The sequence below is a fragment of the Chelonoidis abingdonii genome, chromosome 8, assembly GCF_003597395.2.
Source record: "Chelonoidis abingdonii isolate Lonesome George chromosome 8, CheloAbing_2.0, whole genome shotgun sequence".
NCBI lineage: Eukaryota > Metazoa > Chordata > Testudines > Testudinidae > Chelonoidis > Chelonoidis abingdonii.
The window spans coordinates 11477377-11505361 of NC_133776.1; the positions used below are offsets into that span (position 1 = coordinate 11477377).

Below are 27985 nucleotides of genomic sequence, written 5' to 3' on the forward strand. Positions count from 1 at the left end.
ATATTTCATCGCCTTTTTTCAGGTGCTCACCTTATGTCTACTGCATGCTGCGGTAGACGGCCGGGTGCTGCAGCGCAGAACACCAGGCATCCGCTTCCGGTGGTCAGATGGTGCAAATATGACTGCATATCTGTCTTCATCATCAGCCTGAGTGCTCCTGGCATGGCCTATGGTGCAGGTCGGCTGGGGGTGCCTGGCTAAAAATGGGAATGACTCTAGTCGTTTCCCGGCAGTGTACCCAAACGAGCTGGTAACCCGTCTTCTATCATGGCAATGGAGACTGAGTCTTCCATTCAGCCCCCACTTTCAGGTCTAACAAAAGATTCTGTACTGCCGTGACTATCATAGCAGCTGGAAGTCTTCCTCCTCCTTCATAGGTGTTATCTACACATACTGATCAGTCGCCTCCTCCTCTCTCCTCTCCTCTCTCTCTCCTTCGATCCACTCCCTGGCACGGACCAGTAGGATTTCAGGAAAGCGCGGTGGTGGCGGAGCAGGGCACCCTAGTGAGAATCATGGCAGCCTCAGTACGGGATATGATGATGCTGGTGTGTCTACTACTAGCAACGTGCTTAACTTCTCGACCCACCATGCACGTGCTGGTGCCTACTGCCAATTTGCGGGGCTTGCAGTTGGTGGTTTTGAGCCGCCGAGTGACCTCCAGCGGGCCAATGACTGGTAATTACGTAACGCTGGCCCTTGCCCATATTTCTAGCGGACATGACCCCCTTTTTAGACACACAAACTTGAGGGACAGAAGGAACGGAATGACCCGGGAGTCATTCCCATTTTGTCCCTGCGGCTCCCTGGGGGCGCCCGGCCGACCTCAGCGAGGCCAGCCAGGAGCACCCATGACAGCAGCAGACGGTACAATATGACTGGTAACCGTCATCGCCAATTTCCAAAGCAGCAGACGGTGCAATAGGGCTGGTAACTGTCTCTGCTACCTTGCAAAGGCAAATGAATGCTGCTACGTAGCACTGCAGTACCGCGTCTGTCAGCCGCATCCAGTACAAATACAGTGACAGTGACAAGGCAAAACGGGCTCCATGGTTGCCATGCTATGGCATCTGCCAGGGCAATCCAGGGAAAAGGGCGCAAAATGATTGTCTGCCATTGCTTTCACGGAGGAAGGATTGAGTGACGACATTTACCGAGAATCACCCACAACACTGTTTTTGCATTGGGATCTCAACCCAGAATTCCAATGGGTGAGGGAGACTGCGGGAACTATGGGATAGCTACGGGATAGCTACCACAGTGCAACGCTCCGGAAATCAACGCTAGCCTCGATACATGGACGCACACCTCCGAATTAATGTGCTTAGTGTGGCTGCGTGCACTCGACTTTATACAATCTGTTTTACAAAACTGGTTTATGTAAAATCGGAATAATCACGTAGTGTAGACATACCCTCTGTTTACCTAGCTTTAAAATAGAACAGTCCTGTGGGCCTGATTCTCCACTTCATTATACTAGGTCTATGATAATGTAACTCCATTGGCTTAACCTGTATAATTGCAAATCAGACCCCACATCTGTTCTATGAGTACAGGTTGTGTTGATTATTGTTTGCGTGGGGCTGAAATGTGTAACAGACAGAACCAAGAAGGAAGAAGAGTCAGTGCACTATCAGTAGCCACCAGTTAAAAACTATTCAGCTAACAGAATTAATCCAATTAGTCACGAGGTATTTATTAAACTGTCAGATATAGTTTCTTGGTCTGCAATAATGAATATGTAAATACATTATTTATAGGTCTACAGAGAACAGGTCGCAGTCTGAGCTGACTAGTGTCAAAAGTGCCTTGGAGTCCAATTCAGCATCAGATTTAGAATTAGTACCTGCAACACAGGTAAGCAATTTTATTAGGTCCAGTTACACAAATAAGGCAAGCAGGTGTTGTTTCATTGTGTTACTCTTCACTAACGAGAGACCTGTAAATGGGATGTCTTCAATGTCATCAGTTAACTCAACGAGAATTATGCAGCTAAATCTTCACATACTGCATTACATTACAAAAGCAGATTACATGTATTTGAAGTACATTAGCATCTCAGTGTTCATTTCTTCAGTGAATGAGCATTGTAGCCTGAGGCTAATGCTTCTTAACTTATAAATCTCCTTAGAAGTATATTCCAGTAGAAGTGGAGTATTGATGCATGACTATCATCCAGGCTATGACTCTCGCCTTCTGAATAATGATAATGGTGCTGATAAATAAGAAAAATAATTAGATAAATAATTATATTGAAACTCCAATAAAAATGCATCATTCCCTATGGATTGGGGAATTTCGTAGTTACAAAATCATCATCATCACCTTATAACATTCTGCTCAGGAGTATGCAATAATTAAAAGTGATTTGGGGAGAATCAACAGATTTCAAGAATCAATCATTTATGTTAAAAGCATAACCCAAAATAAGTAACAAGTGTTGGGGTAGGTTTCTAACTTAACTTTTCCTTGTTTCTGATCATGCTCTTATGAAACATAGCAGCAAATTCGGAATTCTCTCTCTTTTGGATTGAAACAGCCCCAGTTTTTTGCTTTTAACTATGTTGCAAAGGCCTATCTATCTGAACAGAGGACTTAGGGATGAACATGTTTTTGGAGAGTTTTGGAGAAGGTATTTTGTTAGAGCTGCTCTTCAAAGAGCTGACTTTTTGTTCTTGTTCTGTGGGATCTTCTGCTGTTTCTATTTTTTTCTTTTTTTAACATTCATTGTACTTCAAGTAAAGCTCCTTGAACATTATTAGGAAAATTGTTGGCATATCAAGAAAAGGGACCTTTGGAAGAACACTAGTTATTTCAACACAGTGACTTTCCATTAATATTCTGCAAAAATCCAGACATTGCTGAGTATTTGTTGGCACACTAAAAAAAAAAAAGAAAAAAATCAATCACATAGTAGAGTTATGTGTTACAATCAAACCACATATTGCCAACACTTTTCTTACATTGTATGATTTTAGGTTCTTTTACTTAAATAATTTTTGTCGCTGATAAAACCTTTGGATAAAATTCAGCCATTTTATCCTTTGTGAGCACTTTAAACCTCTCACACTTAATATAATACAATAAGTGAATCATTTTTCCTTTACAAACATAAAAAATCAAAATAAAAGAATTACACTAGATTTGCTAACGTAGTGAGGAACATTCAGAATCAGCCATAAGCTCAAGAACATGAATAAGTGATAGAGGCTTATTTAAAAAGCAAATGAGGGAAACTCCCTGACATGGGGGAGAAAAGAATTGAGTCATACATAAAGAAAAAAACTCCTGTCCTGTTCCACAGAACAAACGGATTTAAAATAACTAACATCATTCACAAGAATGAGTCCATTTACCTCCTTCATGTGGCTGCCCCAAGAATCTCTTCCCCCAATGAGTTGCTCAAAGACATCAGTGCAAATAATATTCTTTACATCCTCCACTAAATTACTGCTAAAGAAACGCTAAATGTTGCTGTGCTGCAAGGATCCATTCATTTATATTTTACCTCTCTTACTGCTTATGATTTAATGAAATGGAATCCTCATTTTAGGATTCTTATACCATCTTTGTTGTCAATCTGGGATCCTAGTATAGTATTTCCAACCCCTTAAAGGCAGTGCGCCCATTCCAGATGGAGCTGTTTTTTCAAAGCAGAAATGAATGTGCAGAAGCAGGATGCAGAGAGATAATGAAAGCAAGGGATAAGGGGGAAGAGCAAAATGGAAAATTCCAATGTGCAGAGAAATGATGTCAGAACACTTCAGACCTCTAGCCTAAATCATTCTTCTAAATACAGTGCTGGGCATCTCAAAAGTCACGCAGCCAAGCCATTTCCTAACCCAGCTAATGCCTAGCCCACCAAACATGAAAAGGAGCCAAACTCAGATACTCAATTCTGAGCTTTTCAGCATTCTGGAATCTTATACAGTTCACTCCGTACCTAATAATAATGAAAAAAACGGTGAGAAATTTGTTGACCGAGCAGGTGAACAGATTTTTTTACTTTAAAAATTAATTGGATGCTTAGAATTAAATTCTGTCCGCATATCCACCTACTCAATAGCTTGGAAAGCAATGGGGTTGCATGAGCATAGATGAGGGCAGAATTTGGGTAGCTGTAATCCCTTGATTTAAAGGAGATTGCTCTGTCGTAGCTGAAGGCAGGATTTGGCCATGACACCTTGTAGTGCAGAGAGAGAGAGACTGCTGCTGTACATTGTAGCTGTAGTGTCCCTTGCCCTAATCTCCTTTAGTCCCTGGGCCCTATAAATCCCCTTCCCCTAATCCTATTAGCTTCCTATTATTATTGATAATGAGGAGGTGCTATGAGGATCCTAAAAAGCTTCCTTTTCCCAAACTCTCCTGTCCAGACTGTCCATAGCTGAAGAACTTCTAAGGAATATGAGAGGGAGTCCGTACTTCAGTGCTTATTAACATATCCACAGATGTGTATAGCAGCTTGTCCAGTGGAACAATAAATTGTATCAGAGAAAGAGCTCAGCAATGGTGGAATTAGTTCTAAGTTTAGGCTCTGCACCTCCTCCTCCTCGGAGGACACGTTGTAAGGTGTGTTGGACAGGGCTTTCCGGCAATGCTTAATTAAATGTTATATACTATAATGCATACATGCAAAGGGACAGAGGAGAGGTTGAGCATACAACCTTCATTTGGCATTAGCTGTTTTTTGAGCTCTCAATTGCACAATTTCACTATTCTATCCAGGTCAGAGCATGGGTTGGGGTTCAAGGACACAGATTATACAGTTAATAGCAATAATTTCCCCTTATATAACAACATCTTCTATCCCAGGATCTCAAAATGCTTTGCAACACCCATGTCAGGTGAGTATTAATATCTGCATTTCACAGATGAGGCACAGAGCCACTGAGTGACTTGTGCCAGGTCACACAAGACACATGTGGCAGAGCAGAAAATAGAACCATGTTCTGTCACCCATTCTGTGCTTTACTCTTCAGATGAACCTTCTTTTCCTTACCAATTTTCACCTAACTGCAAAATCTGAAATTATTCTCCTGTTTACCTTAGCACTAATTCTAATAGAATGACACCTTCCTCTTCTTTATATTTTATACACTAGATTGACACATTAGCTATGGAGAAGACCTGCTAGGTTGTGTAGTTCATTTCCCTGCATAGTACCGACCGTATGTTGTCTCATGCTTTGGCCAGTCTATCTTTAAGTGCTTCCATGCCCTCTTTTAGGAGAGTATTCTTCAGTTTAGCAGGTTTCACTGGCAGGAAGCTTATGTGTATCTTGGGTGTGTATAAATCAAGCAGACATTCACAGAATTTGTAATGTGTGGCATTCTGTAAGAACAGTTGCAAATTTAGTTTACCAACTCTGTAGTTTTGCATCTGTTTCCTATTAATCTTCAAGCAGAGTACTTGCAGATGCAAAAAAAATCTCCATTTTTTATGCTGCACATGTTCAGTTAGACTAGTTTCCATAAAAGTAAAATGGCTGTAACATCAAAATAAGAAAAGGTTGAATTGACTTTGCCAAGTTAAAAGAGAGATAAAGCTAGAGTTGTTGACCCAATGCCCTGTGTTTATTATTCCCGATAAGTGGAAATTTTTTCATCTCAAGTCATATTCTAGTATGGTCAAAAAACATTACTGAACTGATGGCCAGTGACAGCCATGGAACTTTGTTACAAAGCATGTTTCCATAAGTGTTGCAAAAAGCCTCATATTCACATGTTTAAAATTATCCCCAATAAAAGATGATATTGTGGAAAGGAATTTTAGCCCTTTCTGTGGCTGCTCTTTTTCTGAAACAATTAAGAGCTCCAATACTTTGTACTAGAACCAAGGTTACTGTGGAGGGACCACTCAGAGTAGTTGAATCTCCCTGGCCCATTCTGTTTCATGTCCCATGTGCTGGGTCATAACATGAAAGCACTCCGTGCTTGTAAAACTAGATTGGCTCTTTATTAAGAGAACTATTTACAGATGCTGCAACTGGAGGTAATAGTCAAGCCATATGCTCACAGACAGGGGTCCTGCTGCCTCCTCCAAATTTCCTTCCTGCAACCTGTGCTCATCTCTCCAAGCTCCATGCAGGACACTATACATTCAGTCCTGAGTTTGTCAGTTGACACTGACAAGAAGTGCACTGTGGCAGTTTCTGTGTGTGTGATGCAAACAGTGTTCTACAAAGAACTGGACTGAGTCCACCAAACATTAATTAGTTTCAGTCAATGCCAACATGAGTCAGGTTGCCACCAGTAGGTGAAAAGTTCTCTACCTCCTTGCAAGTCCCCTAACACAGGTCTGAATAGCCTTGTGGTAAAATAAACCTTATTGTGGCTTTTACTAAATGATACAGTTGCCAATCTTTATCCACCACAGATCTTGACCTTCATATTAAAGGTCACTCCATGCATATGCAACATGGTCCAGCCATACACTGGAGGTTTTAACTTGTCAAATTTGCTACTGTTCACCATCTGCAACTCCTGAGAGAATCACCTTAGTGCACTTCACTGTCCATCTCTGACAGTTCCAGGCATGCTAGCTTCCATCCCCAGTGTGGAGCAGAGGGTCTCTAAAAGAGCAGTTCGTGTTTTCTGTGCTTGAAGTTATTGTAGAGCTATTCCATTTTCTTTACAAACAGAAAGTTCTGCATATACCAGAATTTCAATTAACAGAACAATGTTAATATTAGTTACAATGGCACTTTTTGGGAGGTTTATTGTTTTGTATTTTGAAATGTAGCTGAAGGTCAGAATACACAACAACACTGAGGCAGTCATGGTTTGTGGACTTCTTCCTTCTCAATATTCTACTGTCATATGCTACCCAATTTTAGCTTTTGAACCTCTGTAGCGCCAACTTTTTTTTAGTACCAGCTACCTTAGCAGATTTCCACTTGTGAATTTATCTGCCTGGAAATGTTCTACAGAATTTGGTCTTTTGACAATTTAGTTTTCTCTTCAGTGATGAGAATTGCAAACAGAATATTTTTAATATATTTAATTTCAAATGGTACATGGTCTGCTTATTCAATAACCCAATAAACTCAGTTTTCAAACTTTGGCCTCTTCTGCCCTAAGCATTGGATAGTGGCACTCTCTATGTGCTGATTTACTCATCCAAAGACTGACTAGCGAAACCCTGACATAAGCAGGGCTGGCTCTGGGCACCAGCAAAGGAAGCAGGTACTTGGGGTGGCCAATGCCAAGGGGGAGCACCCCGTCCGGTATCGGGGCAGCACCTCCGGGTCTTCAGCGGCAATTCAGCAGCTGGTCCCTCAGTCCCTCCCTTCCTCTTTGAGCTACTGCCAAAGTGCTGCCAAAGAGGAAGAGAGGGAGTGAAGGACCTGCCGCCAAATTGCCACAGAAGAATGAAGCAGCACGAGTGAGCTGCCGACAAAGTGCCGCTGATCGGCCTTTTTTTTTTTTTTTCTTTGCTGCTTGGAGTGGCAGAAAAGCTGGAGCCAGCCCTGGACATAAGTGCCCACTCTTGGAAATTGCATCTGATTCTGACATCATACCTAGGATGACCAGACAAATGTGAAAAATCGGGACGGGGGTGGGAGGGTAATAGAAGCCTATATAAGCAAAAGACTCAAAAATTGGGACTGTCCCTATAAAATCAGGACATCTGGTCACCCTAATCACACCACTTTTACTGTTGGAATTCTGTGGGCCTCATTGGAATTACTACTGATTTACACTGACATACGGGAGATCAGAATTAAACTTAAAACATTTATCAGAGACTGCATAAGGTGGTCTGTTGTCTACCAGTAAGAAAAATGGAGCAAGTGGATCCATATTTAGTGTGCTAGTAACTCTAATGAGATCAAGAAAGTTGTAGCAGGAATGGAACAGGCCCATTACTTTGAAGAAAGACCACAAAATTGGTCTATTATTTATTCCTCTCACCAACAGCACATACCCCATGTAAACAGAGAGCAAGTGCAGATATATGTGCACAAAATGATTGGTATGGGGGAATAAAATGTTCTACCCCAAAGGCAGTAGATAGTGGGCAGCTATTGCACCTACCTCCCAACATAGGGTACTGACTTTATGGACCACGTTGTGTGCAGACCCACTGGCCACTTCTCCAGTATGCCCATTCCCCTGTTACAGAAAGCCAAAGCAGAACTCTGCTCCTGGGTATGTCTGCCAGCTCTCCATTCCTGGTCCCTTTCCCGCCCCTCCCCCCCTCATCATTAATGAAATGCAGATTTGGAAATTTCTCGAAAAAACAAATAAGCTTTTCCAACTAGCTCAACGTGGGAGGTTGGTGCTAAAAGTGGAAGCAGAAGCCAGATGTCCTGGGTCCTAATCCTTTGCCTTAATACTGCAGCAGCCATTGAGGTCCCAGCCCAGCCATGGGTCACCATAGAGGATAATGGGGAGAAGACTACAACCCCCAGCAGGTATCTGGTCACTGACAACTAAATCCTAAACTCAATCCAGATGCCAAAGGCATCCAGCGCAGAGCATGAAACAGCAGTTAGGCAGAATCTCTACTTCCTACTTCTAACAGCAATAATGCCATCTTGTTCTACACTACCAGCAGGTGTTGGTTCAATATTCAGTAGCCCAATACAGATTTTATTGCAATAAACTAACCTCACTGGCACAAAGACATATGAAGAATATACACACAATCGGACCAGACTGGAATCTCAAATGCATGTCATGATTCCAGTTTTTTTTTAAAAAATCCTTCTGAACATGTAGTCACAAGCACAGGAATAGATTTAAGGGAGATAAAGAAACATTCCACACATAAGATTAGAATCTGACCCTTTGTCAGTATCCTTCCCCAAAAAGAAAAAAATATTTAGGCACTGAGACTGTGCATTAAGAATATGGCAAAGTGCTGCGTCTCTTGGAGATTAATTCTGTAACTTTGCTTATAGGTATCCTTCTGATTAGATTATTTCATCATAACAATGCCCATTACAGAACTTGCTAATACAACACATTTTGTCAGGTTCAAACCTGAATTTCAAAGGAGTGAAGTTACACCAGGGATGAATCTGGTTCATTGTAATTGAATATCACCAAATATAACCATCAGAAATATAATAATGTAAATTAATGCAGTTGGGACCATGGGCAGACAAATAGCTAATGAGTTTTAACCTTAGACAAGCAGGGGGGTAAGGGGTTAGCAAAGTTAGAGAGCAATTTCTATTTGGCATGGCTAGAGGTCACCATGATGTTTTCCTTGCAGTGACTTAACATAGTTCTTTACACTGTGCCTTTTGTACAAAAGCATAATTAGAGTTATTTTAATAAAAGAATAGGTGTACAGGACATTACTAATGTGCTTCCAGTGGGATAGATTGGAGAGAAGCGTGTGCTAGGGATGTCAAAAAGAACAATCATCCCTTCATCTCAGTCTATGCAGTCAAGGTAACAATGGTAAACAAAGCTCTGGAATATGCAAGTAGAGACAAAGAGGGAGATATGTTTTGTAATGTGTTGTTAAGACACACAAAGAATAATCTATTTAAAATTAGGGTGGCATATGCTGTAGGCAGGCTAGCGGAAAGGGTCTTTGGGGGAAGAACAATGAAGAGAGAAGGAGAATTAAAGTATGCAGGATGGTCAGGCAATAGAGATTGTACCTGTTGAATATAAAACATGGGACAGGATGATATTAAAGATACTCCAAACATAATCCTACAATCCAAATCCCCACCCCCCCACCCTCAACTTTGGGAAAGTTCACATTTGGATCCAAAAATCCATTCACCATTGCAATCCTCCAGTTTCACACATTGGTGCCTCAGGTCCGTTATCTGTAGAGCTGGAAGAACACCCCAGAGCTCATTCCCCAGCCTTTGGGAAAGCCTAGACCTGGATTTAGGTCTGGGCCCTGCATTTCGGAGTCACTTCTTACTATAACCGAAGTCTTCAAGGTACTCAAGGCTTAGAGAAAATCAATACAAAGGAGGTATTTGTACTAGTGATCCTAAACCTCAGGACACAGCCTGACAGACAGATACAGCAAGTGCAGAGAAAACAGGTGCAACTTTCTCCTGCAGAGGATAGTGAATTAAATACACCTCCATTGTGAAAGAACAATAGTAGAAGCAAAGAAAATAGCAGCCAAATACTCCTTCTGTAGCCTAACTTTACACTTTTCCTCTTCAAGATGTCTCCCTGCTCTCTTTGCAGTCCCCACCCAAAATCCAAGAACTGTCTAAAAATCCTCTTCTGCCCATTCTGAATCACTTAGATAAGAGTGAGAAAACTGTGCAGGTTGTGAGGTTTGTATATCTGTCCCATGCATTTCCTGTGTGCCAGCCAATCCCACATCCTTTTATCATCATAAGGAAAGTCCTCTCCACATATATTTACAACTCAGACCTCTCAAGCACTGATTTTTCATTGTGAAAGACTTGCAGAGAGAGGCAGGGGTGTACTTGTATTTTGTGTCTCAAAATACACCAAAAAAATGTATGCAGTGTTGTTGTAGTCATGTCGGGCCCAGGATATTAGAGAGACAAGATTGGGCAGGTAATATTGTTTATTGGACCATATAAAAGATAATCAGCCACCTTGTCTCTTTTAAATTAATGTCTATTTGAAAAAAAAAATACAAATTCAGTTAAATGTCTCTTCAAGTAGATTGTAATTTACAGAAATGGCTATAGTGAGATTACATGATAATTTTAGGGAACACAGCAATCAAGAGGATTATCAGTGTAACTAACAGGCACCAGAGAATGTGACTTTGTTTTAGATAATGGGGAGTTTAAGGTGATAACACAAGGGGTTCAGGTAATAGAGGCTGAACTGTATGGGATCCAGTTTTCAAACAAACTTTCAACTACTTAAACGAAGTATGCATCAATCATGTTGAATACAGTCCTTTCAAAAATGAAATAGTATCTGTGTGACAGCTCTCCTTATTAGGAATTCCAAAAGCTACATTTCTGTCTTGCAGAATGAAGCAAAATGAACCGGGGGGAAAGGGAGGGAGAGGGGAATGGGAGATGTGAAGACAGCTTATTCAAGATTTTAATGTTACAATCTTTTTAACCATTCTGAAGTTCATTTCCTCTGAAGCTTCAAGAGACTGTTTTGGATCTACTTTCACAGCCAAAACTGGGATTGTTTATCATGTCCAAATCCTGAGTGAAAAGGAAAATCAAGGGAATGACAAGTTACTTTGCTCCACTGAAGCAGTGGACACTGCTAAAGCTGTGTCCAGCGTTGGTGGGGATTCACATAGGGAAACACAGCATTGCACCAGATGAAGGTCACTTTCAACACTAGTGAAGAAAGAAAAAGAAGGAACTTGAAAGTTTGTGACAAAGCATGTCATCCTTTCTTATTTATTCTTTCTTTCTTTAAGGCACGATCAACCAAAGAGCAGCGTTGGGGAGGTTCATTCCTCTCCAGAAATCACTCCTTGGAGGAGGAATTTGAAAGAGCAAAGGCAGCTGTTGAGGTATCATTTTATTTTCTGCTGTATCTTGGCATAAGGTTGACATTCACCTATGAAACAAACCTGTTCCTGTAATGGGCCAATGCATTCCAAATTCAATCCATAGCACAATTAAAGGAACACCTTAGAATTTGATTACTCAAGGCAGGGGAGACATACATTTCATGAAATTACTCATTTAAAGTACCATTATCTGCCCTGGGAACATAAAAGCTTAGCAGTACATGGAGATGGGCCGGAATCAAAACTCACAATCCAGATTGTTTCTCCCCATAATGGGCCAAGAAAAGCTCCCATGGATTTAAACATCTCTAAAACTTGTGAGTATGAAAATGAAATGCAAATTTTTCCCAGGGATCAGGTATTTGCAACTTGCACGCATGTTCAGTCCATTATCGGCGGGTCTGTGCTGTGAATTCACATCCAAACCTAGACCAGATCCAGGGTTAGAATCTGGTGGAGTTTGTTCAGAGCCATCTCTATACAGAAGGATAACTTGCTGCTAGACACTGAATGGATAATTATATGTACTGACAACAGTAACCCTGTACTAAAGCAAGTCAATAAAAATCAGTGATTGCACTTTAACATATAGAAGATTCTCTGTTTTCTCCAGGGTGGTCTTACTAATGGCTTCAGTCCAGAGAACTGCAGGCAAGTGATGTGCACGTTTCCTCAATGCACCTCAGTCTTGTCCTGTAACATCTTTGCCTTTCCAGTGACACTTGACTAAGGCAGTCCTGAGCCTTGTTGGACAAAGACAGCTCTTTACCAAATGACTTGTGTTTTGTAATATGAACCAAAAAGGATTTGGATGGCATAACTGATTCCTAAGCTTTAAACCTCTCAACGGGGTCCCTCAACAGCCTTTCAAACCCCTACAGCCATGATCCATCATTCCTCTGTCACAAAGCCCAGGATGAAATGTGTGAGAGCCACAGATAAAGTGATCTTGGTTGAGGAAGTTTGGCTGTGAAACAAGCTTCCAGAGACTGAAATCACCTCTGCAAACACAGCTGAACTTTGGGGATGTTTGGATCCAGATCTAAGTGTTACCATATAGGTCCCAGTTCTGCTCTCACACCTGTCTTATGCCTGTGTAATTCCAGTGACTTCAGTGGAGTTAATCTGGGTTTACATGGGTTTACTTAAGAACAGAATCAGGCCTTATGGCTGAGCCTGGTCTCTAACTAGAAATGGAGCTCCTCATACACAGATACATTTCATTGGTGCTGTTTTATTGTTTATGATAGGATATGACAATTTGTTTCACAGTGTTTTAATGCATATAGGAAAAATTCTTGCCTCAGCTTACAAAACTAGATAAACAGAAAGAATTAACTAGAGTTCAGTTCTACAAACCATCCACTGAATGCATTTCTCTTTTACCCCCTAAAACCATTGATTCTTTATTCCTGATCAAAGATTGTTTATCAAGAACTGTTGTGGAATGCATGGAAAACCTTTCATGCATGACCATCATGCAAGAGGTGCTTTTGAACCTCACCTGCTCAAAATTCTCTCTATATTTTCAGTCACTTCATGAGCACAAGGTGGGACACTTATGCTATAGTTGGTGAGTCAGCAGCATGGAATCGGATGATAGAATTCTAAGTGATGCCATCAGTGTTAAAGTTACTGTTGTAAAGTCAGTGTTCTGGCTAACAGTGGCACTGCTCTTGTGATAGTAGAAGCTAAGCATGGTGACATTCAGCATAAAGACCAAGAGCAATGGGCTGAGGCAAATAAATTGCAAGACACTACTTGCAACACTACTGAAATAGATTACAAGATATGGAGAGGAATATATTGTAAAATGCACCTGCATATTAAGAAGGTCATTCTGAGGCAACAAGGACAGATTACGAAAATGCCTTAATGTATTCTGGAAAACAGGTATTAAAAGGGAATCTAATTAAAAGACTCTAACTGTGTAACTGGCAAAGTAACTTTTTCTGTTTAATATACCAAGTTGGACCAGGTGTTTAAAATGTAAAGGAAAATATGCTTCAGGATCTTACAAGGCACATTTTCATCTGAAGAGTTTTTTTAAAAGGTTGAATTGCCATTCTGGCCAGAACAAAGTAATAAGGAAGCTAGAGTGGTTGAGACTCATTTTCCAGCCCAGCTCAGAAAGATTAGCACATTTAGAGGGCGAAGCTAGACACTGTCCAGAAATTCATTTTTATGCTCTTGGTGTTTCTATAATACTTTTCAAGTGAGAAAGAGAAAGATTGAAACGGTGAGATTAGTTACAGAACTGATCATGGAGGGAAAGCAAATTTCAGGATTTTTGTTACCTGTGTGAAAAGGATTTAATTAATAATCCAGAGAATGAAGATGCCAAACCATCTTCTACCCAAGATTCACCTTGGGAATCATCTCAGGTTGTCCAGCCTTGCAATTAAATTAGGTCTGTGAGGTAATTTCTTCTTAAAGAGGCTTAAAGAGAATCATATGGAGTGAATTATAGAGATGTTAGGGATACTCTTGCAGTAACTTGGGTGCCTGCAGGCTTGGCTACTTTTCCTGTCTCTTTGGAAATTAGTTTTCAATCTAATCTGAAACTGAAGCCTTCCATTAAGGTAACCAGATCTCCTGTTTTCGACCAGAACACCTGGTTGAAAAGGGACCCTGGCACTTCCGGTCAGCCCTGCTGACCAGGCCATTAAAAGTTCGGTCAGTGGTGCTCCGGCAGTAAGGTAGGCTAGTCCCTACCTGTCCTGGCTGGCACCGTGCTGTGCCCTGGAAGTGGCCAGGTGGTCTAGCTTCTAGGCAGGGGGTCCCCGTATGCTCCCCCAGCTCCGAGCATTGGCTCTGCCCTTCCAGCCAATGAAGCAGCACCTGTGGGCAAGAGTGGCACGTGGAGCCTCCTAGCCCCCCTGCCTAGTACCTGGACCTGTTGGCTGCTTCTGGGGCGTGTGCAGTGCGGTGCCAGAACAGGCAGGCAGCCTGCCTTAGCCCCTGTGCTGCGCCACTGACCGGGAACCACTCGAGGTGAGCCCACACCCAAGCCCTTGCCCCATCCCTGAGTCCCCCTCCAGCCCCACCCCAGAGCCTGCACCCCCCAGCCCAGAGCCCTCACCCCCTGCACCCCAACCTCCTGCCCCAGCCCAGAGCTCCATCCCACACCCTGAACCCCTCATCCCTGGCCCAATCCCAGAGCCCTCACCCTCTCCTGCACCCCACCCCCTGCCTCAACCTGCAGCCCCCTTCTGTACTCCAAATCTCTTGACCCCACCCCCCAGCCTGGAGCCCCCTCCTGCACCCCAAATCTCTTATCCCTGGCCCCACCCCAGACCCAGCAACCCCAGCCCAGAGCCCTCACCACTTCCCACACACCTGGTAGGTCACTTCAGGCCCAGCACAATGATGTCAGTGGGGGCAATGGTGGGATCCGGGTCAGGAAAGTTGCTTCTCACACTGTTGGCAATTTCCAAATCTGAGTGGCATTGCAACTCCACAGCCAGGTTCCAACACCATTCACTCAAATTTGGCCTGGCCACCCCTCTATCGTTTTGGGGACCCTCTCAAAACAGTGGGCCTGAGTCAAATTCCCACCATCAGGCAGCTTTATGCAATTTGTTACAATCACAGTTTTATTGTCCAGTATGATTTATCCCAACTGGCTAACAAAGTGAATCCAGGAAAGTGCAAACATTTACAGTTTGTGAGAAACTTCTCAGAACTGAAAAGCAACACTATGAGGCTATGGCATAGCATATTCACTAGTTTACAGTAGGATAGACATTAGGTCACTTGTCATATTGCTTCACAAGCTTAAAGAGAACATTCAGATTGTGCACCTTGGTATCATTCTGTTTGCATCAGTGTTACATTAACATATTCCAGTGGAACATGGTAGTGATGAGGCATCAAAAAATTAGTAAGTAGTAGCAAAACGATATGACAGTGGAATACCACTATGACATCATAACAACATGTGACACGCACACAAGATGTGGGATCACTGAGAAAATAAGGCTGAGTCTGGAAATAGTAAGTCAAGTGGTAACTTTATGCCCTATCCCACAATTCATAGCCACAAAGGGACTATAATAAAGACTGATGAGAACAACAGAACTGGTGGCTCCAGATCATTTCCATAAACTTTAATTCCTTGGTCCCTCCTTTCCCGTACTTCACACTATGCATTCCCAGTTGAAAATGAGTGGGTATCCTTGGGGAAAACACCTTCATTTAAACAGAATGGGTACAATTTTCAAAGGCACCTAACTAACTCAGGCTCCTAAGTCCAAGTTTCAAAAGTGACTTTGGCATTTAGGAACCTAACAGCTTGTCTACACTTAAAATGCTACAGCAGTGCAGCTGCAACACTGCTGTAATGCTTCAGTGTAGCCTGATGGTGGGAGGGGTTCTCACATCAGCATAGATAATCCACCTCCCTGAGAAGCAATACATAGATTGGCAGAACAATTCCTCCGTTGACTTAGCGCTGTCTACTTGGGGACTTAGGTTGCCTTAACTATGTTGTTCAAGGATAGGGAGGCAGATTTTTCACATCTGAGGGGCAATGTATCTGGGTTGATGTCATTTTCTAGGTTAGATCAGTCCTAAGTCTCAGTGAAAGGTAACAGGACTTAGGCTCCTAAGGGCCAGTTTTACAAAGATATTTAGTCACCTAAAGCTGCAGACAGGCACCTACTGGGATTTTCAAAAGCACCTGAACAGGTTAGACACCTAACTGCAATTGATTTCAGTAGCACTGAAGCACCTCACCTGCTTAGGCACTTTTGAAAATCCCATTAGGTGCTTATTTGTAGCTATAGGTGCCTAAATACTTTCGAAAATCTGCCCTTATATGCCTAAATCATTTTTGAAAATGGGATTTAGGAGCCTAAAATACTTAGGTACTTTTGAAATTTTTACCTAATATTCCCTGTAAATGCCTGGTGGGAATCTTATATTTGCCTTTATCTAAATTAAGTGCTGTAGGTTTTACTAAAAAGACAGACACCTCCCTTTTTCTTTCAGCAAACTATCAGGCTAAGATGACTTTATGATAGTTATTTTTGTGCCTTTAAAGAAAAAAATCTCATAGTATTTTGAAGCAGTAATTTTGACAAAAAGAGTAAACCCACTTCATTTTTTTTTAAGCACTGGTCAAGAAGAATCTTCACAAATCGATTTAATTCTGATTAGCTATTTCTTCAGGCAGAGCAGTACAGTCAAAATTCTTATCTCAGAAAGCATGAAAGGTTAACAGAGGCAAGTTTAGACATCTATCAATAAGGAGGCTGCTTTCAGGGTTTGGGGTGGGGTTTTTTTTTTGGTAATTATACATCAGGAAATAGAGAACCTGAGGAATATTTTTGCTGTCAGTTAATTTAATTGTTTCAGTGTTTGTGCAGTATTTTTTTTAGAATTAACAGCAATAATAATAGCCTCTTAGATGGAATACCATGTACATGTAAAGAGCCCAATGATAAAATACACACTTCATGATTTTTTTGTAACATAAATTCTCCAAATGGTTTGAGAATATTAATGTAGTAACACATCACCCATGATATTACTATGAAAGTTTCATACAAAGACCTTCCCCAGCATTAACTAACTCTGGCAGTGCCCCTGTGAGATAAGTGTTGTTTCCCCCATTTCATAGGGTAACAGACAGAAAGGTTAAGTGATGTGCATGAGATCACACAGCAAGTCAGTAGCAGGGAATGGAACTAAGCCCAGGAGCCCTGATGTTAGGGGTGAGATTTGCAAAAGCACTTAGCATTAGCGTTGGGGTGTGTCTACACTGCAAAAAGCTAGTGCATTCTTAGTTCAGGTTAGCTACCCCCCCAGTAGCAAACTTGGGTTAAAACATCAGTGAAGATGTGGCAACTCAGCTTGAGTTCAACTCCATGCTTGAAGTGCAGCTGCTAATCCAGGTTAAAAGCCAAATTAGCATGTCTTCACTGCAATTTTAATGTGAGTTAGCCAACCTGAATTAGGAACAACTATTTTGGCAGTGTAAACATACCCTAACTGTGCTCCTGTTGACATCAATAGGAGCAGAGTTAATTCAATGCTGAGTGCTTTTGAAACCGCTATTCCTAGAACACCTATTAAATATTGATCCACATCATTAGAGTCAAGTCACTGCCAGTGAACGGTGTTTCTCAGGGTTCAGCATGTCACCCAGCAGTGCCCTAAACAGTAATGCGTGGCATAACAACAGCGTGTTGGCTATGTAGCTGTAAACTGTCTAGGGTGCTTTTAGTATATAACAGAGAATGTTTAAAACAATAAATTTAAGTAGATTAGAGTGGTTTTAAACAGCTATAGCTATGGAAAAAAATCTACATTTAGAAAGCATCCACACTATTTGATTCCTGTTAAGCAGCAGATCTTTACATGTCCTCAGCAATGAGTGATTTTGCAACATGGTGTGATTAGGAGCACGGATTTAACATTTCCAGAGTGCTGCAGAGCTGTTCCAAATACAATTTTCCTCTTCAGAATTAATACAATGGCAGTGGACCTCTCTCATGCTGTAGATCAATGGTTCTCAGCCAGGGATATGCGAACCTGTGTGGGTATGCAGAGGTCTTCCGGGGGTACATCAACTCGTCTAGATATTTATCTAGTTTTACAACAGGCTACATAAAAAAGCACTAGCAAAGTCAGTACAAACTAAAATTTCATACTGACAAAGACTTGTTTATACTGCTCTATATACTATACACTGAAATGGAAGTATTTTATTTATATTCCGACTGATTTATTTTATAATTGTAATGGTAAAAATGACTATGTCAGCAATTTCAGTACTACTTTGCTCTAACACTTTTGTAGTTTTAGATCCAATTTTAAAGTGAGTAGTCTTTAAGTGAGGTCGGTACACAAGACAAATCAGACTCCTGAAGGGGTACAGTAGTCTGGAAAGGTTGAGAGCCACTGCTGTAGATATCCAAAAGAGTGCAAGCATCTGTATGTAATCCCCTTGACATTTTAATGACTTCAGGGAAGCACCTGTGATGTCATTGTAATGCAGATGAAAAAGTGCATGGTACATTTCTTCACCATCATTTCTTCCTGTTGATATTATTAACAGTGAGATCTATTGCAGCGTCATGGCCAGCTTCCCATGTACACAGTACCTGATAAAATGAGCCTGGGCGATATATTTGGTATTGCCATGCCCCGAAACATTGTTTCTTTGTAAAGGATCGAGCAAGGGGAAGCCAAAACAAAATATGTCTCCTTTAAGAAGGTCTCTGGGAAAGAGCAGTCTTCAAGTTCCTAAGGGCCTTAGTTCAGGGCCCCAGTTCAGAGCTCCCAAAATTTAGGGTTAGCAAATAAAGTCTCTGGATCCAATCGGGCTAATCCCCTGGAGCCTGAGAGAGACCACAGTTTGCCTGGCTTCTAGGGCCCGCTATCCGGCACAGCTCCTTCTTCCTGTTGAAACAGCCCCACCCCAGGGCAGGCTGGGGGATCCTTGAATACACAGGAGCTTACTTCAGCTGCCAACTGTAGACTGCTCCTTTAAGGGGTAGTATACCCTGCCACACACTTCTTCTCATGCACTCATTTACTGGCACCATCGCAGGCCTGGGGACTTATTTGTTTGTCTAGTAATTTTCACCATAGAGCCCTCCACACACTGGGACACCCATTCCCCTTAACACCAGCAGAGATCCCAACGTTCTCTCACAGGCAAGAATGGATTCTGTGCAGGTCACAGTGCTAATATTGCCAACATCAAATAACATGTCTATTCCCCCAGTACTCCAGCCTGGCTCCCCATGAAACTCATGGGGCATCCATGGAGGTTGCAGGGCAAAGTGGGTAGCATGGTGCACTTCTGCACTGTTTCATCTTAGATACCTCCAGTCTGACTTCCCTCTGTGAGGAGCAGCTGAGGGCACCCATAAAAATCCCAAAAGCCCCATTATTTTTCAATTCCCCTAGAAACATAGCAGCAGCAAGAAAAAGAAAGGGAGAAATATTTGCAAATATCTGCAGTGGCCAGAGATGGGACACTAGATGGGGATGTCACTGGTTTATTACACAGAATTCTTTCCCAGGGGTCTGGCTGGTGGGTCTTGCCAACATGCTCATCGACTGCCATATTTGGAGTTGGAAAGGAGTTTTCTCCCAGGTCAGATTGACAGAGAGCCTGGAGTTTTTTTTGCCTTCCTCTGCAGTATGGGGCATGGGTCACTTGCTGGTTTGAACTAGAGTAAGTGGTGGATTCTTTGTAACTTGACATCTTTAAATCAAGATTTGAGAGCTCCAGTAATTTACCCAGAGGTTAGGGACTTACTAGAGGAGTGGGTCAGTGAGGTCGTAAGGCCTGTGATGTGCAGGTCAGGCTAGATTATCATGATGGCCCATTAAAGTCTATGAAACTAACAGGGTTAATGTCAGCACAGTATGTATGATACAGAATCTGTTAATATCTGAAATTAGCTGGTGTTATGTAATCTTTAAAAATATTCTGCATTTTCTATTCATCCAAGGATTTCAAAGTACATTACAAAAAAAATTAATCATCAAAACTCTTGGGAGGTAATGCAGGGATACATAGGGATCACTTTACCTACCTCAAAATTGCAGCTAGCTCTGGAGTGGAGCATTAATATCCCACAGCAATACTACAAAGGATAAATAAATTATACGATATTTCATATCAATATGTGAACTTCATTGGAGTTACAAACATGTAAAGAAAGCAGAATTTGGCCCATTGACTTAGATTTTAAAAATACAGTATCTTTGCTAATTATATGCCGAGAGAAGAAAGACAAGTAGATTTTTAATAATTTTTCCCCCCAGTCATTGGGTCATATGAATGATTTTGCAAGAAATACTAAAAGCAGAATTTCACAGCTATAAATACTGAAGATCAACATTTGTCACTGGTATTCTGAATTACCTGTCGTTCAAATGACAGCTTGTATATTGGGTGTATTAAAATATATCTATATAAAGGAAATTTTTACACAACCCTTGAATTAAACTCAGAATTCTTACCAAATGAGGTGTGTGTCTTCTCTCTCCTTGAGTGGATGACACACATGGGAATCCTGATTCACAAAGAAATATGGCATGTACCATCAATGACCAATAATTGCAAGTTCAGACAGGTCTGAAGTTGTTGCTTACAATTGTAGAGAAAAATACCAGATATTGGCATCCAGATACTGCAGTGACAGGCACATGAGAAATGCCTGGTTAGTGCATTTCTAGATAGTGCATCTTCCTATATAAACAGTCCTGTAAGTTGTAACAATCACTTGTCTATGAGCACAAGTCTTCCTATCCCTTTATATCTAGTGTCAAATTCTTGCACTGCTGACTCAACCTGGATTTACTCTGCACGTTCCTCTGTCACTAAACTCCTTTGAGAAGAAGTGTTGTTGCAAGTCACATTAGTACAGATGAGCTTTGGCCAGACTCAATACTTTGCTCACAATACCTCTGTGCATATCAGGAACACATGTAGGGATGATCCTTACAATCCTTACAAGATCTTCAGTACCTCTCTCCTCAAATAGTCCTATCAAAATCATTGAGATTCGTCACACTAACACCTTACTGCCAAAGCAAACTCAGGTACCGAGCACTTTGTAATTCCAGTGCAATGAAGACCTGGCCATCCAATGAATTTTCGCAGCAGAAGGAACTGGAACATATCTCCAAAAGCTTAGAGATGCACTCTTCTTTGGGATTACTTGTCCCCATTTTCTCCTAGCACATGGATGGTGAGAATGTGGCACCTTAACTTGGAGTCTCTTTTTTTCTGCTGACGTGCTTGTATTTCTCAGCATGATTTGTGGCAATCACAGTCATTGCTTTACTCTGTTTATTACATCCACTAAATCTCAGTCTCATTTCAGACTCAATGTGCTTGTTCTGTAGTTGCCTATTTTCCTTTCCTTTGAACTTCTCACTGCTATAATATTTAACCAGCTACTACAGATCTCTCTCTGACACAGCATATGATGCAATGTTAGGATTTCTCTTCCTGTATCACACAGCCTCATTTACATTACTCCACTTGAGTAAACATCCTGACTCTAAGGGTATGTCTACACTGCAAAACAAAACAATCCCCCCTCCCAAAAAAACAGCCCCACAGCAGCGTATCTCAAAGCCTGCATCAACTGACTTGGGCTTGTGGGGCTCTCGCTACAGGGCTAAAAATAGACATTCCTGCATAGAAATTCCTGCTCACGCTAGAGCCTAGGCTCAGAGACACCCCTTCTTTCCCCCTTGCTGGGTTTCAGAGCCTGGGTTCCAGTTCATCTACACTATTTTTAGCTCTCTACAGCAAGCTTGAGTCAGTTAACTCAGGCTCTGAGACTCACTGCCATGGGTTTTTATTTGCAGTGTGGACATACCTCCTCCTCCATGAATTTGAGAATTAATGCTCAATACACCAAAAGGCATGGATCCTCTTCTGAGCTATTTTGTCTGCATTCTTTAGCATCATATGCGCTCAGTTGGTTTTTTGGAAGGGACAAACTTTACTGCATTCGTTTTATGTAACAATTTGCTTCTATTGCCAACAAGATGCACCCTAAGCTACAGCAAATCCTGCGTCACAGAGAACATATGCTACCTATGTGATAAGGGTTTCATGTTAAAGGAACACACCCATGAGAGATGAAATTTAATTACATCACGGTCCAAACCTGCCATACTCATTCACTCCAAGTAGTGGAAATATTCATGGAGAGAAGTTCTGCTCAGTGTGAGAGAGAGTCAGAATCAGACCTGTGATGGAAAGGAACTGAATGTTTATTATGTATTTGAAGTTACATCAACAGCCACAGAGATTGGGGTGAGTACTGTGGGAATTTTATAAATCTAAATTAAATAAAATCTCTCTTTATCCTAAGAGTTAAGGTCAAAATTGTGTCTGAATGGAATCCAGCTACCACAAGGGAAAATATATGATGCCTTCTCACCAAATTTCACCTCTTTACAAAGAGCAAGCAATGGTTCAGATCCTCTGCTACAACCATAAAGTGCACTCCATAGCTCAGGATGGGAGCTTCAAATGTAGCTTTTGTGCTTTCCGAATCCTGTCCCTGCTGCTCACCAAGATGATCCCTTGGCATAATTTAGAGCAGGCTGAGGGCTGCTGCAAATTATACCCACTGCCAATGGCCACAAGAGGCCAATACTACAACCAGAGATGACTGGGACATCATCCAGTCCATGCCCCTTATTCCCAGACATTCCTCCTCAGGGAAGATGGGCTGCAGAGGAGCTCCAGTGCTGGCTCTACACCATGATCCTCCCATGGTGAGTTATGATGTCTCCATGTCTAAATTCTTCTGGGAATATGGTACAAAACCTCTGCCTTGCTCCTGTGGAGCTGGGCCTAAATGTTAGAAAGTCTGCAAATGAACAGCTGACACATTCAGCCACTTCTTTATATCCATATAATCACTGATCAGTCATAATCACTCCAACTGGCTTGCACTGCCCACACAACGTTAACTCCCAAGCTCCCCATGGCAATGGGAGCTAGGGTCAGGCACCTTCTTGATATGCAGTGGAGTGAAAGGAAACCCATTTATGGCTAAGCCACTAAAAATGTAATGAATAAATGTTTCAAGTGCTTAACATTTATAACACATGAGCGCTTGAGTAGCTCAACTATCAATTACAGAGCCTCGTAACTTCCCAAACCTTCAGAGCTAAACACACTCATTGCCTCCACTGAGCTACTAAGTTCTCCCGGGTAGTGGGAGTGAAGAGGCAGACAATGACTATACAGCTCCTTAACATTTTGGGGATGTCCTGAAACACTGGGTCTTAGCCACACCAATTAAGTGTTTATGCCTTAAAATTTGTAAGTGCTGATTGTGAAAGTAATTTCCAAATTTAAATTAGTAAGTAGCTAAGAATTTTAAGCATTCTAAGTGCTGATGGATCATCACCAGAGCTGCAGTTGATGATTTACTGCTATAAACACCTGTTTCTGACTCACCTATTTTTATTTTCATCAAGAAGCAATATGGCAAGCAGAGCCACAGACAGGAAACATGTTCTGAATATAATAATCTTGAGTTTATATAGCATCTTTTATCACCTCTCCAAAGCTTCCACCACTTCCACTGCTGTGCAAGCGTTTATTATTTTTACTGTACTGAGCTTGATTGTATGGGCTTTATTAGGGATGAAGTGAAAAGACTCCAATTTTTTTTTCCTGCAGAAACATGGGATAATTCACCAGTCTATCATATGCATTATTATGACTTTAGATTTAAAGAGATAATGTCAAGTAGTTCAGAGCCAAAACTCTGACCTCCCTTAAAATTCTTATCTGCTGGTAATCTCTGGTTTGGTTTTACACTTGACACTGATTTAGCAGTGGCCTTTAGATATTGTGAACTAGTTTCTAAAACTAGCTGCATGGAAATCAACCTCAGATAAGAACCTTAACAGAAGGATTTTCTTAACAACATTTTATTCTTTCAGCTGATAACCTCACTGCACTTAGACAAACATTAAAATTCACAACCCTGCTCTGATTATATAGGATTAGATAGCTCAGAATATCAGGATTTAGACTAGCAGGGCTGGCTCCAGGCACCAGCAAAGGAAGCAGGTGCTTGGGGCAACCAGTGGAAAGGGGCGGCACCATCTGGGTCTTCGGTGGCAAGTCCCTCTCTCCCTCTCAGAGGGAAGGACCTGCCACCGAATTGCTGCTGAAGAATGAAGTGGCGCAGCGGAGCTGCCGCCGAATTGCTGCTGATCGCGGCTTTTTTTTTTTTTTTTGGCTTCGCTGCTTGGGGTGGCAAAAAAGCTGGAACTGGTCCTGTAGACTAGACAGACAAGGGGGAGGTAATAACTTTTATTGGACCAGCATCTGTTGGTGAAAGAAACAAGCTTTCAAGCTGCACTGAACTGTTCTTTAGAGATGAAAATTTGCCTAAAATCATACAGTAAATTAGGGGAAGAGCTCCTAGTCTTGGGTGCTAACACCTAGATCTTACAGTACTTCTAAAATGTCACTGAAACTTGTAACTAAGGAGGACATGGGAGCCTTGCCTAATCCAAAAAGAGTTTTACAACAAATGGGCCCCAAGATGTTCAGAAAACATGAGTTACTCCTCAAATCGCTCATTGTTGCCTTTCACCTTTTGTCATTTAAACTTACAACCCTGAAAATTTAACACCAATTGAAGTCATTTGAAGATGGCCCTGTATACATGTTTTCATTTTTGGAGGATCAAAAAGCAGGCTGCATTTTCTTAGAAAGTTTCTTTAATTTCTCTCTCTTTTTTCCCTTTGCCCCTTTCCTTTTTTTCCTAGTCAGATACAGAGTTTTGGGATAAGATGCAAGCTGAATGGGAAGAAATGGCTCAGAGAAACTGGATTTCAGAGAACCAAGAAGCACGGGGCCAAGTAACTGTCTCAACCAGTGAGAAGGTAACATCAGTAACCCGCTAACACAGCACATCATTTCTGTGCAGGTTTTAGAGTCACTCTCCTCAGTGTCTCTAAGAGGAAAAACAAGGAAATTCCTCCCCACAACTACACACTACCTGCCACTAAGGTGAGAATTTCTCAAAAGAGCTCAGCTCCCACGTAGGCACTCGAGTAAGGGTCACATTTTCACAAGAGCTCAGCACTCAGAGTTCAGATCCCAACATGCTTTTTGGAAAATCTGGCTATAAGTGTCACAATAGGAGCTGCTAGGTGCTGAGTACTTCTGAAATCAGGCCCTAAATTAAGAGTGTTGGGCATTTGAAAATCTGGCCTTATGTGTTCAACAACTTCCCATCCTAGGAATGAATTTCTCTCTCCCCACTCCCCATCTCCTTTATGTATTTTTCTTTGATTTATATTCTCATTTTCTAAATATATTAAAACACTCTTTACCTTGCATTTGCAGGAAGGTGGATTGAACAACCCTAAAATTCTGATCTCTATGATTTATAAGCCAGTTTCTATAATCCTTATTCAGGCATTCATTTATCTCCCTCAAAAGCACATTTCCTGAGAGCACATCCACTCCAGGCAGAGATGACCAGGCTTCATTGGCTGACACAAGCTGGGTCGCAGGCGCAGAGTGAGGCAAACTCTGTTTCAAACCTAAAACAAGCTCAAGTGCTTGCAATACAGAGTTGCACCTTGGGTGTTCATTGAAGGTTTCAGGCTATGTCATAAGTGCAAGCACTGAACCAACATGGAGTTGAAAGCACTGGGGGAGGCTAGTCCATGTGAGACATGCTCTTTATGCCAAAGTTTGATATATTTGGTGCACACTGGGACCAATCCTGCTCCTATTGAAATGGATGGGGTCTACTGTGTAGGAAGTGACTATCTTCTAAGTATAATACTTTTGTGTTGGGTTCCCCCTGTGGTGCCACCCGGAACTGGGGTACCACGAGCCCTTTGACACACCAGCCTGGGCTCCCTCTCACACTGTGCTGCAGTGACAAGCTGCAAAACCCTCCAAAGCCAGCACTTTCACCAGCATTCACACACCCAGATGCAGTTACACACAGGCTCTCTAACCACCAGCTTCCCAGCCTAGGACCCCAGGGCAGTACCATCCTTCCCTGGTCAAATCTGGCCAGTATATGGGTTTAATACCTGGTTTGCCTCCTCCTCAGTGTGAAGAGACCAATGCACACTTGTGATAATCAAGCCAAGATTTTCCCCATGCACTCCAGTCAAAGCTCGCTGGTTTGGATTAAAACAAAATAAATTTTTTAATTACAAAAGATAGATTTTAAGTGATTGTAAGTGATAGCAAACAGATCAAAGCAGATTACCTAGTAAATAAATAAAACACAAACTAAGTCTAAGATACTAGAAAGATAGGATATGAACTACCAAATTCTCATCCTGAGTGATAAACAGGCTGGCAGATTCTTAAGGCACAAGCTGCATTTGCTTTGCAGCTTGGGTTTCCCAAGTTTTCATATACAGGCTAGAAATCTCTTTAGCCTGGGGCCATCGTTTCCCGCAGTTAAGTCTTTGTTCCTCAGGTGTTTCCAGGTGTGGTGTTGTAGGGAGAGTGAGGTACCATCATGATGTCATTTCCCCCTTTTATATCTTCTTCCTACTTCCTGGAAAGCCCTTTTGCTGTGACCTGGGTCAAACAGTTCCCATTGTATAGTGCTAGCTCTGAGAGGTTTCTGTTGTATGCAATACCTGGGGAAATCCTCATGCTTGTGTGCATTTCCTCAAAAAGCCATTAACATTGTTTGGACTTTTTACTGTTGTACCTGAGAGGCTACTGTCGGTGTTTTCAACCTCACAACATGTTTCAGTAACACATACATAGGCAAACTTCGTAACTTCACATACAATAGCACATACAATCCAACAAGATATTAATGTCCAGCAGATCAAGACTTTTAGAATGATACCTCACAAGGCATACGTTGTGCAAAACATATCCTAATTATATGGCAGTGGTGAATAAGGGGATACCAGGGTGTCACAACTTTCTTGGAAACTCAGGTAAATATAAAGGGCCAGTAACAAGTGCCCTGGTCTGTTGGATGTGAACCACACAGTTTTACACTTTTTTTATTAAAACTTTACAAGGGAACTCATGCCATTTTCATGCAGCAAAGAAGTTTTACACCTCGCTGGGAAATAATAAGCTATTTAACTGTATGTACTTAACATTCCTTGCTACTATATTTCATCACTGGACCATTAACTGTCTGCTCCAGGGCTATTATTTTCATACCGAAAACCCGTTCAGAGACTGGCCTGGTGCATTTGAGGAAGGACTGAAAAAACTGAAAGAAGGAGACCTGCCCCTCACTATCTTATACATGGAGGCTGCCATTCTACAAGACCCCAGTGATGCAGAGGTATTCGCTCCCCTGCCTTTATTTAGGGAGGGGAAGCAGCTACAAGTGTCTCACTTCACGTAGCAAAGCAAGGATGGGGAGGATTCATGGTCAAAACTTTTGGCAGTGGTTATTACGTGAAATAAAGTGGAAGGTAACAATGTGTAAAGAGCATCACATACTTTGAAATGAATTAAGCAGACCTGATCAAACAATGAAAACTTATTTTTGCAGTTTCAAAACTTTAAAGCTATTATTTCAAGATGTTACATCAGTTTATTAAAAATTATTTGACATGACCATCAAATTTTTTTCAGTTACCAAAAATTCTGGCAAATAAAAAAAATGTTTATAACCATTTTCAATCATATGTATATTTTTAAAGTATCTTTTTTGTTTTGTTTGTATTTTGGGGGGGAGGGAACATTTCAACAGTTTTTCACAAAAAAAAATTCCATTGTAGAAAAAGACCCGTTTTCAATTTAAAAAAAATTCCTCACGCTCTAGAATTAAGATATTCTTCAAATCTATATTGCAGGGTCCTAGCAAACATTACAGCATTGTTATTTGTAAACCGTAATCTCAGAAACACATAGGAATACTGGCTAATGAGTAAGGAAATGGAAGGTTCTGAGATATGGCAGAGAAAGTTAATTGTAGTTGATACTAGCATACGGCAAAAGCTGGGACTGTGATATATTTCAAGGCTGCATGGCTGAAAGTGCTCCATCTGCTGTGTGTTTCGG

General features: G+C 41.5%; 1 protein-coding gene across 3 annotated transcripts in view; it reads left to right on the forward strand.

The window, feature by feature from the left end:
• Positions 1–27985, forward strand: part of PEX5L (peroxisomal biogenesis factor 5 like) — a 161612-nt gene that overhangs the window by 123745 nt on the left and 9882 nt on the right. For all 3 annotated transcript variants that reach the window (XM_032783817.2, XM_032783826.2, XM_075068949.1), the window contains 4 exons: positions 1761–1857; positions 11356–11451; positions 24736–24852; positions 27117–27260. In XM_032783817.2, coding sequence (XP_032639708.1) covers positions 1761–1857; positions 11356–11451; positions 24736–24852; positions 27117–27260 — 454 coding nt within the window. The remainder of the gene's footprint in view (positions 1–1760; positions 1858–11355; positions 11452–24735; positions 24853–27116; positions 27261–27985) is intronic.